This window comes from Mixophyes fleayi, chromosome 4 (genome assembly GCF_038048845.1).
Source record: "Mixophyes fleayi isolate aMixFle1 chromosome 4, aMixFle1.hap1, whole genome shotgun sequence".
Classification (NCBI taxonomy): Eukaryota; Metazoa; Chordata; class Amphibia; order Anura; family Limnodynastidae; genus Mixophyes; species Mixophyes fleayi.
The window spans coordinates 281464498-281479307 of record NC_134405.1 but is presented as its reverse complement, the minus strand read 5'-3'; the positions used below and the strand labels follow the sequence as shown (position 1 = coordinate 281479307).

The window sequence follows — 14810 nt, the reverse complement described above, 5'->3', positions numbered from 1 at the left end:
ATAACGTATGAATCAAACATTGTTCTCAAAAAATACAAGTGCAGGCAGCTGCAGTAGGATATCGTTATACTTTTAATCCGTGTACCCAGGAGATATACCGTTTATAACGAAACATACATGCTGCAATTGTTACTATGGAAACAAGAGTCACTTAATCGTATAAAACAGAAAAATGTTCCGAATTCAGCATATCGCATTGGTATACATGACCAGCGACCCATTTCGTTTTCGAAGACAGCCATTTTATATCCATGATTTCGAAAACAGACTCCACAACACACAGGCGATAGAAGATACGATTTCGAAAACTATTGAAAAAAGCATTAAACAGATAATTTTTATTGCTTTCCACTTAGAAATTCAGGCAAGACCACGTCTCGACTGCTTCTCACACCGAAGCCGCCATGTTTGTAACCGGTAGCGAGACGTGCCTTGCTATCCATCCTGAAATCTCGCGACGATTCAAATGCTAACGGCCACACCTTCGAGCGCTGTGACACAATGCTCCAATAACATCCTTTGATTAATACGACGGCGACACTCTATCAGCCAATAGAAGCGCGTTGTATTCGGTGGTGCACCGTTCCGGCTCTATAAAGCTAGCCACGAGTTGGCATTGTCGGGAGAGACCATTTTGGAGAAGTTAAACGGCCGTGGAGCTTGTGTAAGGGCAAACGCTGGTTCGCGGCTGTTTTATATGTTTGTTGTAGACTAAGGCGCAGAGAATGCAAATTTAAAAAGAGAGATGTTGGCGTCTTAAGCCTATTGCGATTGCAACCTTTGTATATAAGCGTAGCTTGGCTTGCGTTTCACTAAGTATTCGGGCTTTGTTTTTATTTTGAGCTCATTGCGTATGTATAGTATTTATTTCTATGTTGGCTGCAATGTAGATGTTTGGAGTCTAGTTCCGTGGTCTCTATTGGACTGCAGGTGTCTCGGCACGTTAGGCCGCTGCATCGCGCCTTCCGCTCTCTAACGCCTATTTGTCTTTTGTCTTGCAGGCGTTGTGTACATACTTCGCTTAAAAATGTCTGACGTAGAGCAGCAGTACATGGAAACCTCTGAAAATGGTCACGAAGCTGTTGATGCTGAGGTCGCCGATGTTAAAGAGGCAGAGGCCGAGGCCCCGGAAGGCGAAAACGGATCCGAGGGAGATCAGATCAATGCTAGCAAAGGAGAGGAGGACGCAGGGTGCGTACCTGATATTTCTTCCCCTTTAAATAAAGGAGTGTAAGTTACCTACGCAATTTTATTTTTTTATTATTTTTCTACGGAAAGTTGATGGGGGTTCTCAATGCAATTGAAACGCTATCCTTTGTTCTATCTGCTTTTGTTGGCGCCATCTGGTGCATGGGGGGTGGGGAGGCTATGAGCCTCTTAACGTTTCTTTTGTGTTAAGTATACTTTAAGGTGTTCTACAGTGTAATACTGGTTGCTAATGCTAAAATTGACAATATATGAATGAATTGTTAAACTGCAAACTCCTTTTTCATAATTGGTGCCTAAATTGACCAATGAAGGGGCATAACGTATTCTGTAGTCTTGAATTTATTTTTTTGAAATGTACTTACCTAGAGAACGCCTATAGAGTTTTTTTTAGAGTAATGTATTTAAATGCCTATGCTCCATAGTGACTGATGAATGTAAAGCTGTAATGGCCTGAGCAGGAAATCTTCTCTTGTTCAAACCATTGCTTCTGTTGTGGATCAAATAAGGTGCATGTAACCAAATTTCTTATTTCCTCCACATTAAATTATCAGCTAATAAGGTTACTGAAAACAAGTTGTTCACAATTGTATGTCTTTATATTGGGAGAACTAATTGCATCCCTTGGATGGATTACTCTGAAACAGAACAAGCCTTGGTGTTCAGTACCCATTTTTATACCTACATTAAGATGCATGCCTAACTTGACTGTATTTGAATGCAAAATGTATTAGTCAAAAGTACAGTTTCTTTAAAAATAAAACCATTGCAGGTCTATAGTTATATTCTTCACTATTGCATCCTTCTGAATTGGAATTCATTTAGCCCTTCTCTGAATTGAATACCGGTCAGCTGCTATTGGTTACAGTTTAGTTAAGTGTCTTGCAAGCACTACTCTTGAATCAATTAATGCTCTTGTATGTTTACTTATCTGGATCAATTATCTTATGAATATTTAAGTAATCTATTGTAGTAAATATTTACAACATGCCATCTTTCTCATCTAGGCCCCTTTTTATTGAAAACTTTAACACAAACCTTTCAATTCTTATTGCAAAGACAAGGATTGAAAGATCATGTGTATTTATTAAAAATCTTCAACAAAAACAGCAGTCATGAAAAACTACTGTTCCTGCGAGGGTCCCTCATATATTTCCTATGGTCACTATTGCAAAGTGACCACCTTTGCAATAGTGAACGGAGTGGAGAGCAGTAAGTTGCCGTGGGGGATCTGACAATCCCTCTACTGCAATGCCCTCCCCATAGAGCAGACCTGAGAAACTACGCGTGGTAATGTCCGCCAGCTCTGACTGGCGTGGTAGTGTCCGCCAGCTCTGGCTGGCGTATATTGCCATATGTATAAATGCCTTATCACTTAAATTGTGCAATAGAGCAGTCCCTATAGACATCTATGGGGACTGCTCTATTTTAGGGGGAAAATACAAAGCAGCAGATATCTATCTGCTGTAATGCATTTAATATATTTGAAGGTCACTTAGATTTTCATGTATTTGATTTTGGGGAATTTACAGTAAAGTAACTCATAAATAGGCCCCTAGTGTAGATGACACCTTCACTTTTTTTAACAGTTAATACAGCATACACTGCATGGGTGGTGTGCAGTTTGTCAGACCTATACATGATGGTGATCTTAACTTGCTATGAATTATTATTTTTTTTGTCACTAATTTTTACTAATGTCAATCTTGTGTATTTGTATAAAAGGGGAGTAGTTTCTCTGCAAGGTACACTGACAATCATTATGTATTGTTGCAAATCTCAGTAATGCATAATGAAGCACCACTGTAATTTATCACACTAAGGCTGCTCTGGGAAATCACCGCTCCAGTGTGAGTATGCTGGGACTTGTAGCTTCAACACCTGGAGAGCCACAGGTTGGCCAGGCCTGCCATAGAGGCTTTAGCCGGATCGGTTAAAAGACAAGTGACTCCATCCTGAGATGGCGTTACTTTGCTGTGCAAAGCTTTTTGCTGCTTAATGACTTGACTAGTGAGGTGCATCTACTTCACCAAGGTCAATGGACAGAACTAGCAAGTGAAAATATTAAATTATGGTACTACAAACTCTTTAATGGATAATCCAATGATGGTTATTTTTTCCCTCAATATGAGGAAGTGAATAATGGACCATAATTGGATATCACAAAATAATGAACCATTATCTGTTCAGTGCACTACTTTTTACCTTCTAATTTGTAATCTAATGTATCTGTCTAGTTTTATAAAAATGTTGTTACTTCTGTTAATCTCATGTTACATGTGGAATTGGCAACTTTAGTACCATAAAATGTAGTGTTGGAACAGTCATGAGTCCAACCTCCTGTCTCGCATAACATTGGTAAGAGAACTACTGCTGGTCAGTAACTTTATGCATAAGGCAGTACAATTAAACACTTGTTCGTTTCAGTCACTGACAGCTTCTGGTCCCTGTGTAACATGAGAATTATATCAAGTTTCCCAGTAGTTAGAACTGCTGCACATGGAGCATGTTCTAAAAAAAAAACTATAAAACCAATCACTGCTAATGGCTGGTAGTTTAAAATACTTGGTGTCTGCACAGTTACTGTTTCTTTTAATTGAGTCTGTTAGTTTGTATTCCTCAACACTACATTACGGGTCACTGACATTTAAGCTAATGTGTTTACATGTAAACACTTGCCAAGTATATTAGAAGTATAAATCTAACACTTTATAACTTATCCTTTTAAATACGGATCATAGAATACCTTTTGACAAGGTATTTCACAGTCTAAAATTCACTTTGGACTACAAAAAGCTTATCCTGGACTGAAACTTGAGGTGTTGGATAACAGTAATTCATAAATTGGTGTTAAATGGTTCTCTATGGAATGCAATTCTGCTATATCTGCATAGATACATATTGCTCCCCCTAAATGTTAACTAATGTGAATGTAACTTAACTAATGTCTTTTTATAGCTTTTCTTGGACTAATCTCTACCACCTTGGGCCTATTCTCTTATTTTCCATGACTAAATTGCTGTCTAATGGTGCACTTTATTGTAATTAAATATTTTAGGAAAATGTTTGTTGGTGGCCTAAGTTGGGATACAAGCAAAAAGGACTTAAAAGATTACTTTTCTAAGTTTGGTGAAGTGTCAGACTGCACAATCAAGATGGACTCCAACACAGGCCGATCTAGAGGATTTGGATTTATTCTATTTAAGGATGCTTGCAGTGTGGATAAGGTTTGTGTTGAACTTGGTGAAGTTTATTTCTGATTTTAGTGTTTTAATGTTGCCACATGCCAAATACAACTTTTTTTTTTTCCTTTAAATACTGCAGGTTTTGGAACAGAAGGAGCACAGGTTGGATGGGAGACTGATTGATCCCAAAAAGGCAATGGCAATGAGAAAAGACCCAATAAAGAAGATCTTTGTTGGAGGGTTGAATCCAGAAGCAGGAGAAGATAAGATTAGAGAGTACTTTGGAACTTTTGGAGAGGTATGAATTGTTTGCTGCAAGTGAGTTGTTCTAGCCTGGGAGGATGCAAATAGGCTAGACTTTGGCAGTTAATACTGTAATGCACTTACCCCTGAACTGAGACTGCATTGTAGAGTCTCCCTGGCAAAAACCATTGTTATCCTTGCTGCCAGGTTTTGGGGGCAAAACCACCTCTAGAAGTGGTCATGATTATTTCCAACATGTGGCTTTACATATCTCCACAACTTGGAACACTTAGGGGAGAAATCGCTATGATATAAGGAGCAAGTGCTGAATGGGTAAAATATGCATATATTCTAGACTTTACTATGGTAGGTTTTGGGGATAGTGTCTAGTCAAAACTTGTGTAGATGTAAAACTTCTGTACTGTTAACTGAATAACTTTTTTGTTTTAGATTGATGCAATTGAACTACCAATGGATCCAAAAACAAACAAACGAAGAGGCTTTGTTTTCATTACATTTAAGGAAGAGGAACCTGTAAAAAAGATTTTGGAGAAGAAGTTCCATAATGTTAGCGGTAGCAAGGTATTTTTTCTTTCTCAGTTTACTTCAACCTCAGTACTAACTATTCTTGCATAGGGCAAACATTTTACTGTGTTATAAAATGAATGTTCATAAATTTCAATCCCTGCCTCAGTCTGGCTTACAATTCAATTCCCTATCACAGGCACACAAACACCAGTGCCAGTTTTAGTGAAAAGCAAACCTAGCAGTATGGCTCTTGGACTGTGGTGGGCAAAGACAAAAGACACCATGCAGATGGCAATCCGATTATATTCCGCTTTGGTGGATGAACTTTGCCCTAAGGGAACCTGTTTACCATTCATCTTAATATGAAAGGAAGGTGGATGTATTATGGAATAGATGTTGCAATCTCAGCAAGTCAGTTGTAGTGGGATTTTGGGCTTGCCATGATTTTATGTTGGTGGTAATAGTTGAATGCAAAATTAGGGATACATTTTGTCTATTTTACTTTGGACAATGTTACTTCAATATCAGAGTTTGTTTTATAGGGATAATGCAATGTGAAGCATTGTTGGTACACTAACTAGATTTTATGGGTAACATACAACTTTCAGATGGTGTATAATCTCGCTTCTAGTGTAGATTTTACACTAGAGCACTGGCTGTCAAAGGAATCAATGGTTATCTATTGGTACACTAGGGGCTTTTATTTTGAACAAAACTAACTAGGCATGACAAACTAGATATGACTTCTTGTATATAGGTGTTTGGCACAACTATCTTTCTGCACTAGTTTAACACAGTAGTGATGTAAAGCTTCTGTCAATGTTGGCAGTGCTTCAGGTCTACTGACTTCCAGAGCCAAGACAGACAAGGGACCCTTGCTGTGAAGCGCCTTTGGAGCCACTACAGAAAATTGAGCTAGTAAGTTAAAGGGACTTCAAATTGTCATTGCTCAATTGTCTAGTAAAGGGAATCTGTTAGTCTTATTGTATCTCTCTGCATGGTGTAGGCAAAGTGGGTGCATGGGCAAGGCTGTATCTGTTTCATAGGCTATTGGGGACCTGACTGTGCTCCTAATGTCACACCCCACCCACAATATTGCATATGCTTTGGAACAGTCACACACAGAGTATGCCTTTACAAGGAAGAATATCCTGCAATTGTGTTTACATGGGGCAGTTGCTCAATCCTGGCAACCATTGGCCAAAAGACTGAAGATATGCTTGTAGGTTGTTCAGTTTGTATCTTAAACATAAAAATCTGCAATGAGAAATTTTTAAGTAACAAGAACTTAGTTTGCATTGTGATTGCACTTTGTTAAAGGTGAAAAATACAGAACAACCTTTCAAACTTTACTTGATTCCCTGAAATCAGTGTGTTTCTGTTGTATATTGAAGTACATTAATTAGTTTGGTATCCCTAACAAATATCAGATGTTGTATAAGTTGACTGCTACCACTTACTGAAATTTTTACTAATGTATAAGATCTTGTTAGGGGTTAGTCAGATATAGCACAGTATGACAAAACACATTACAAGAACAAATGTTTAGAATTGACAGAACAAGAAGTTACTCTAGAGTTGACCTTGCTGAATAAGGACAGATGCCTAAAATTACTCATAATTGACTTATTTGTCAATTATACATAATCTGTACTGAGAAATGCATCTAACATACAAATTGAAGTTTTACTGTACAGTTGTGCATACATACAAATGATAAAACTAGATTAAAATTAAATTTATACTACTGTACACCTTACTTGCAAAAAATCTGATGGCCATAAACAGTACTTGGCCCACAAATGTGGGTAAGGAGAAGGTGATCTGAAGTTCTACACTAGTGTTCAAAGAACTCTTCCCATAATCCATGGGGCAGAATCTTTTACTTAATGACTGAAGTGGAAAAAGCAGAGCTGTGCTTTAATGCATTGAATATCATTTTATTGCTTTAGTAAATGGTTCCTTGATATTAAACTTACTGACTATCATAAAGAGCACACTTTAATGTTCTTAAAGGACACTTGGGTTATGCAGCAGGAGAGTTGTGAAGTAGAACAGATACTCAGCGCTTTACCCACGTATCCTTGCTGCTAATACACAAAAAATTTAAAATATTCCAAGAAGTATAGCGCATGGGATACTGGTGAGCTAAATCTATGCACACATGTTAACCAATAAGACACATAAACAATGTTATAACTACTTTGGTAAGATTTGAGGTAGGAATCACTCTGTAGTGGTAATGCAGGCAGATTTCTTGCCCTACTCTTCCCATGCCCAATTATGTTTTACTGGTTCTTCCCGGCTCAAGTTATGAAGTGTATACCAGTTTATTGTTTTTTATCTAGTAAGACATGGTCACTGAGTCTTGCTGACATTGGATACCAGAACATTAAAAGGTTAATTATATTAAAAGTAAATTAAAGTACCAGATTAATGGAAACGTGTGTAACTTAACAATGCATTTGTGGATTGTTGGCTACCCCTTCTGTCTTTATTATACAGTGTATTCATTTCACGGTCTAATCAATGGCTACTTTCTTTAGTGTGAAATAAAGATAGCTCAACCTAAGGAAGTGTATCAGCAGCAATATGGTGGCCGTGGAGGCTTTGGTGGTGGAAGAGGAGGCAGAGGTGGAAAAGGTATGTTTCATTAAAGGTAGTAACCGTTTGAGCAGTTTTATTTTCCTACATCACTGCCTTGAACTGCAACAGTTTCAGGGCTTAAAAGAGCCTGATAGATACCATTGGCTTAGTGTTTGAGATGCAACAGTTATTTCAAGGGCCTCAAAGGGCTGTAAATTGCTCTTTAAAGAATGCACATGCCCACCTGATCCAAAATTTTACCCTTGTCACAATGCCCTCAAAGACCACATGTACTGCATAAACTGCCCCAAAGGAACCCTCAGGCCTCCCCTCACTTGCCTGCACAGCTGGAGATTGCAGAGGAAGGAGGGACAGCACATGGGGTAGAATGCGCTACACTAACTCTAGCTGTGCTGTGGGACCTCCATGCAGTTTGCAAAGGACATCACATGACAAGGAAGCCAGCTGCTCCCATTTAGCCATCATTCCTACTTGAATGAGACAGATCTGGTGCTGGTGACCGTGGGTGAAAGCCCAGTGGGTAGCTGGTCAAAATCAAACTCTTTTTCTAGAAACTAATTTGGGTAACCAAACTTCTAAATATCTGTTATAACTAAACACTAGGTGGGAGATCCAATTCCCCACATTGTTTTTAGACTGTGGGGTGTGCATCATTACCATTACTACAGTAATTGATGTGCATTAGTGCAGTACTTTCAATGCTGATTTTTGCTTACATAAATCTGTTTTAAAATCACCCTACTAACAGTAATGAAGCCCCATGTTCTAAAGAATAACACGGAATTGAATCTGCCCCTCTAAAACTTTGTACCATATTACATAGGACACTGATAAGTGCACTTTAAACATTAAAGCTCACTCTCCTGAAGTAATTTTGTTTCTTAGGGGTAGGTCTACTTTTTGGCTATAGACTGTGTTTTAATTATAACATACCATGTGACATGTATAATATGGCTTTGTGTCAGCTACTCTTTATGTGCTTGGTTTTATATCTTCAGGCCTTCTAAGTTCTGTAATGAAAGCACCTGCAAAGCAGTGATAGTAAGAATTAAAATGAACCTTCCCTTAAGACTTAAGAATGCAGTGCAAACTCTTTGGTTTGAGGAATTTTATACACTACAGTCTAAATTGGTTGTACTGTTGAGTCTCCTAGAAAATGTCTTCAGACTTGCCTATACCTGCAGTGTCTAAAGTTTTAGAAATGGGATATCCTATTGACCAGTAAAACTGTTTCACAGGTCAAGGACAAAATTGGAATCAAGGCTACAACAATTACTGGAACCAGGGTTATGGAAATCAAGGATATGGTTATGGCCAGCAAGGATATGGTGGCTATGGAAACTATGACTACACTGGATATGGATATTATGGCTATGGACCAGGTTATGACTACAGTAAGTAAGCATTTGGCAGTAAACATCAATCCACAAAGGCCCACTGGCTGCAAATTGCTATTCCTCAATGTTACATATTGGGCAGTGTAGCAGCAATTTTCCAATACGTTTATTTTTTTTTCTTTAGGTCAGGGCAGTGCAAACTATGGAAAAGCCCCTAGACGTGGTGGCCATCAGAATAACTACAAGCCATATTGAACATTTCTTCAGGTATGCCCTGGCATGGTCGGTGTTAGGGCTCATACACACGGGCGTTGAAAAACCTCTAGTTAAAGCGTAGACACAACCTTTATACTTTTGTCCTTGCTTTAACAGAGTGTTGGTGTGTTCACTAATGCATCTCAACGTTTCCCTGCCACATAGTACACTATGTACTTAAATGAGCGTTCCCATAGAACTCCATTGTATTATCATGTGTTAAGACTTCTACAGGCAATGTTGTAAACTGATGCAAAGCGAGCATTTGAAAGTGTTACAGGTCCACTTGCTTTTTTTGTATTTGGACATTCATTCTCGAAGCCTATTAAATGTGCATTGATAACATGCACTAAATGTACGCCCATGTGTACGAGGCCTTACAGAAAACACAGATTTTTGTCTGGATGTTGTATCAAATATACATTTGTACAAACTGGCATGTCAAATTATCATTGTACAGTAATTCCCTGGATATTCAGATGTTCACTTTGTCTGTAAGTCCTGTTTCTGCAAGAGATTAATTAATGGTTTTATCACTAGGTAAAAAAACAGAACTGATTTGGGGGTCTGCTTAAAACTGCAGCTCTGCATCTAGGGACTGCCTCTTGGAGTCAAGTATGGACTCTGTTACTCCAGTTGTACAGAACGCTTCATCCTAGGGAACCAGTGTCATTTTTTTCCACCTTTTTATTTTGTATTGTTTTGTGTCATACATTTCCAGAATTGGAAGTGTTAATTTTACTGTACTTTTTGGTACCTTTTGGATTCTAATGTATTGTAAGGTATTTTACATGTGCGGATTCACCATAACATTTTGAAGCTATCCAAGCTTTTGAAATAAAAACAACTTTGAGTAGCCTGTCTCAGTGTGTGGTGAGTTGATATTAAAGTTTAAAGACTTCTCAAATGAAAGTTCTAATATGTATGTAAATGTACCGGTCACCTGCACATTAAACAGATACCTGAACAGACAACATAACTGAACAATTTTTTTATATGGACTGTGTAAAGGTGTATAGTTCATTTTATGCAGGAGTGTAAAGATGTTAATAAAGTTTTTATCTTGTAAGCTAATATTCATGAGTAATGTGTGAATGTCCTGTCTATTGGCATGCTCACTGTGCCCCTAAAACATTCAAACTGCCAGCTTGAATCACATGAATATCTGAGGAACAAAAATGTACAAAATAGTCATGTGGCATGAATTCCTAAGCTGTTCTCAACAATGAGCCACAGGCTGGGGGGGGGGGGGGGGGCGCTGGCTGTTCACCTTGAGGTGGGCTTTCTTCTCTGGTTATATTGATTCTGAGTTCTAATGTTTGTAGATCTCATACTAAATTGCATTTTGGCTGGTTGTATTAAAGAGCCCATTGTGGTTTACTAGGAAACATTTGAACACTTTCCACCTCAGTATTGTAAATGTACTATCTCAAATTGATTTCTATATTCGGCACACAGATTCTCCCTATTGTAAATTGGGCTTATCTGCTTTCTAGCTTTTACTTGAATATTTGAGGTAAGAGTTAGGAATAAAACTGAATAAAGGATGTCTGTCACTTCCAGTTTGACAATTAACACACATTATGTTTCAACAACTTCGTTTTGGATATCATTTCTATAGACTGCAATCCCTTCATCATGCTGCACTATATTTTTTAAACTAAGATGTTTGTAAAGGCATAAGGCTAGTTCGGACAGTTTGTGTGGCTAACTGTCAGCACTAATGGGCCCCAGAGGTGCTTGAAGTGATATACCACAAAGCCTGAAATCATACACATATGGCCATATGTGTCTTGTGTCCAGATCAAGTTAGACTAGTTTCTATGCTCCCACAAAAATAACACAGTAATTTCTGCACCCTGCCAAGTACTCCTAGGTCCTTAGTGAGCTACCCAATATTGAAGATGTAGATTAATTAACTTGTTGGATTACAACAGTGGTAGTATGGTGCTTAATCATGTATTCATCAGCTACTTATCACATATGCTATCTGCAAGGTTTTGAAGAGATCCAGTACTGATTCAAGTTACTCCACTACAAACTTGAGCCCAGTGCGTTTCCATTTCTGATTACCCTGGGTCTTCTTTCAACCTGTCCTCTAACAATAAAATCATTGCAACTTAAAATGTAACAAAGGTATTACCCTGGCTACAAAACAAACAAGGTGTAGTTGTCAGTGGCAAAAATGTTTAATCACACTAAACAATGCCATACAAGTAAGAGTAGTTGGTATTGACTCTAAAATACTGCTGTAAAGTACTCAATAACTAAAGTGGACTTTCTTACTGTAGCGTAAGTAGTGAAGGAGCAGCTATATTTTAATCTGGTTTTTAAGCACACCACACAACAGTTACCATATGTATTTGTCAAATAGTATGTGTATTGCTTCAGAATAGTGGGTGGGGTGAAATATCAAAGATGACACTGTTCACATTAAGCAGCTGTGGGTGAAAATTGTGAGTTAACCTGGTGCATTGGGCCATGCCTTTAAAACATGCTGCTTTTCAGATAAAAACCTGAACAGTTCTAAAGCTGCCTATTTTCCACCAAACTCTTAGAGAAGCCAGTAGTGTCTGGGGTATTTGAAGATATGTTTAAGAACCTCAACTCCACTAACACTCTTAAAGTGACAGTCATAAAGGGTGTTGCATCCAACTTTCAGACTTTGATACACCATGAAATTACACCCTGACAGTGTTAAAATATTTAGATGCTATAACAGCATGGTTGCTGGCTGGATATGATTATGAAACACTAATAGGATAGCTATTGTGGTTGTTGTCAGCATACATGGTGCTGCATTTTTTAGTTTGACACCCATTTTGTATGGGTATATAAAGTTGCATTTCACCCAGCTTTCTTGAGCCCTACACTGTTAAATGCTGCTTGTTTCACATCTGTGGCTGAAGACTGAAGAAACAGCAAGCCTGCCAATGTGGGAATAACTGACAGCACCTCAGTAATTTCACTTTTAAAGTACTGAAGGAAAAATAAAAACTGGATGAAGCTATTGTACAAGTAATGGACCACTCCCTTGCCATTGCAACAATATCTCTACAAGTAATGTGTTAACTATAATTGTATGGTAAGAATAGAATGTCTATTGTCCACAATGGTTTAACTGTTATATGTACTTTGTGTCATTGTGCTGTGGCACTGTTATTCATAGCACCACCATCTTATGCAGCGCTGTATGGGAATATCATTTACAGCAGTCCCTATCTCGTTGGAGCTTACAGTGTAAATTTCATAACAGCACGAACACGGTCCTTTTTAGTTAGCAGGCAGTTAACATACTATGTATGTGCTTGGACTGTGGGAGAAAGCCCACACAAACGGGTAGAATGTACAAACACCACACAGATCGGGACCTGATCCAAAGACATACTGATTGGTTCATACTGTCAGGAGCAAATTAACAGTGTGGGGTAGGAAATACAGATTGTAAGCTCCACTAGGGCATGGACTGATGTGAATGATTAAATATTTTGTAGAATATAGTGTTTTGTAATATGTAGGTGCTATAAATAAAAGTCTGTTGATTTGCCAGCCATTATCTTTGTGGAGATTTGTTTTAAATGTAGCTATTAAATAAAAAAAATGGTGGGGGGGGGGCAGCAAGGGGCATCCACTCGATAAAGGTGCTACCCGTACTAGGCTTAGAGTGGTTGGGCTGGTGACACTGACATATATTGATGAGACCGCAAGTGGGGTCTCACCACTAACCACAATGAGCTATATTATATGAATGATCATCAGCACAGATCTTTGCACCTGCAACAGATGCAGTTATCACAATGCAATGTACGAAATAAATACAGTAGGGTGGCCCACATGGATTTATTTAGTGGCTGCATGGAGAACATGTCTCTTAAACTGAGAGTCAATTGAGGATAAGATACAGATGATAATGACTAGCAAATGCGTATTGATATGTAAGAACACACTAAATGTGAATATTTTTACCTTGAGAGTAGATGAAGCAAGACCTTTGCTGACACCATACTGAATGAAGAAAAAACAAATGGATTGCTAGCTGTTTTTGAATCTTTTTAAAATGCACGCATCGAGTGAAAATGAAGGGAAAAACAACTAGCTGAAATGTCCAATAAACTATCAGAGCGTCTATTCCCTATGTCTCTGGAACTCGACAGTATTTCTGCTTGTAGCCATTATGTCCACTTGAGGAATCCTGCATTTTCCCTGCAGTAACTGAAATACTTTCTAGTGTAGCAACCAATCTCTTGGATGAATCCATTTTCAACTGAGGTAGTACGGTATTATGTTTTGCTTGCCTACTACATGCAACACTGGGTAGATTCCATTGCCAGCGATGTGGGGCACACATTGCCAGCGGTTCTGGTAGGAATCGCCTCTATGGGGTGCAAGTAAAAATGAGCAGTTAATCCTGCCATAACATCGGTGCGAGGTATCTCTGTGGATGTTCAGGAACACCTTTTACTGAACTGAATCTCCCCCTGAGAGTGACTTCAGATTTCTCTCTGTCCATACCATGATTCTTGGTACCTCTATTATCATGATTCTGCTTCTGGTACTTCCCTAGCGATTTTTAATGACTACCACCGTCTTGTTGTTGAGAATATCCTGAGATACCTCCCTTCTAGATGAATTGCTGAATTACCTTCCACACTGCTCTCATTCCAAGACACGTGAAACATTTTCTCGTTTTGTGAAGATGTCCCTTAGGCAGCTGTCACTGAAGATGGCCTGCGACACTGGAGTCTGTCATATCAATTCTGGTTCTAAAAGTGGCACTCCTGCCCTTCATTTTGGGCTCTGCCACCAACGTAAAAGCTTTATGGTGGTTCTTGACAGGTTGATGGCATGATTCAAATAAATCCTCTTGTGACCTCACTGAGTTAGAAGGTCCAGTTGGAGATTCTGCATATGCCACCTTGCCCAGGGGCTGATCCCTATAGTGAAGGAAAATATAACCAACTATTGAAGTCTGGTTCTTGATACACCACAGCCGATACATACGCTGCATGGTGTTGCGCTCTGCTGGATCCAGCTATACCTTCCTTTAGTCCTGAAGGCTGTGGTCAGAGTGACTGCAAGGTGATTCCAGGGAGCAATATATATACATTTGGTGTTACAGTAAATACAATACAGATGACTTGGCAAGTTTCCATCGGTTCAGGCTTCAGGAAGGTCCAGTGTAATGCAGTCCATAGGTCAGTTCAAACGACAGCCTCCAAGGGTGGGGGTCAGCTCTCCAGAGGATGAATAATAATCTTCCCGCCAAGAACTATTTTAAACTGGTCTATTAGCATTACACAGACAATACCTTTCTAATCATTTATTCCTATCATCCATAATTAGCAAACGCAATGTGCAATCCTTTCGGCGAATGAACAGGACATCTGTGGATAAATAGGGGATTAGAATGATACCAGACATGATATGTTTCCTGTGACCTGAGCCTTAG

At 38.8% G+C, this 14810-nt stretch overlaps 1 protein-coding gene across 2 annotated transcripts; it reads left to right on the top strand.

Moving 5' to 3' along the window:
- Positions 1-559: 559 nt before the first annotated feature.
- On the top strand, positions 560-9376 carry HNRNPAB (heterogeneous nuclear ribonucleoprotein A/B). 2 transcript variants are annotated; one of them, XM_075209799.1, is made up of 8 exons: positions 560-664; positions 1002-1191; positions 4265-4433; positions 4531-4689; positions 5085-5216; positions 7709-7805; positions 9008-9163; positions 9291-9376. In XM_075209799.1, the coding sequence occupies exons 2-8, from the start codon at positions 1028-1030 to the stop codon at positions 9359-9361; spliced, it is 948 nt and encodes a 315-aa protein (XP_075065900.1). In that variant the 5' UTR covers positions 560-664; positions 1002-1027; the 3' UTR covers positions 9362-9376. The 2 variants fall into 2 exon arrangements, with proteins under 2 accessions (XP_075065900.1, XP_075065899.1); XM_075209798.1 differs by having other exon boundaries at positions 1002-1230.
- Positions 9377-14810: the final 5434 nt, after the last annotated feature.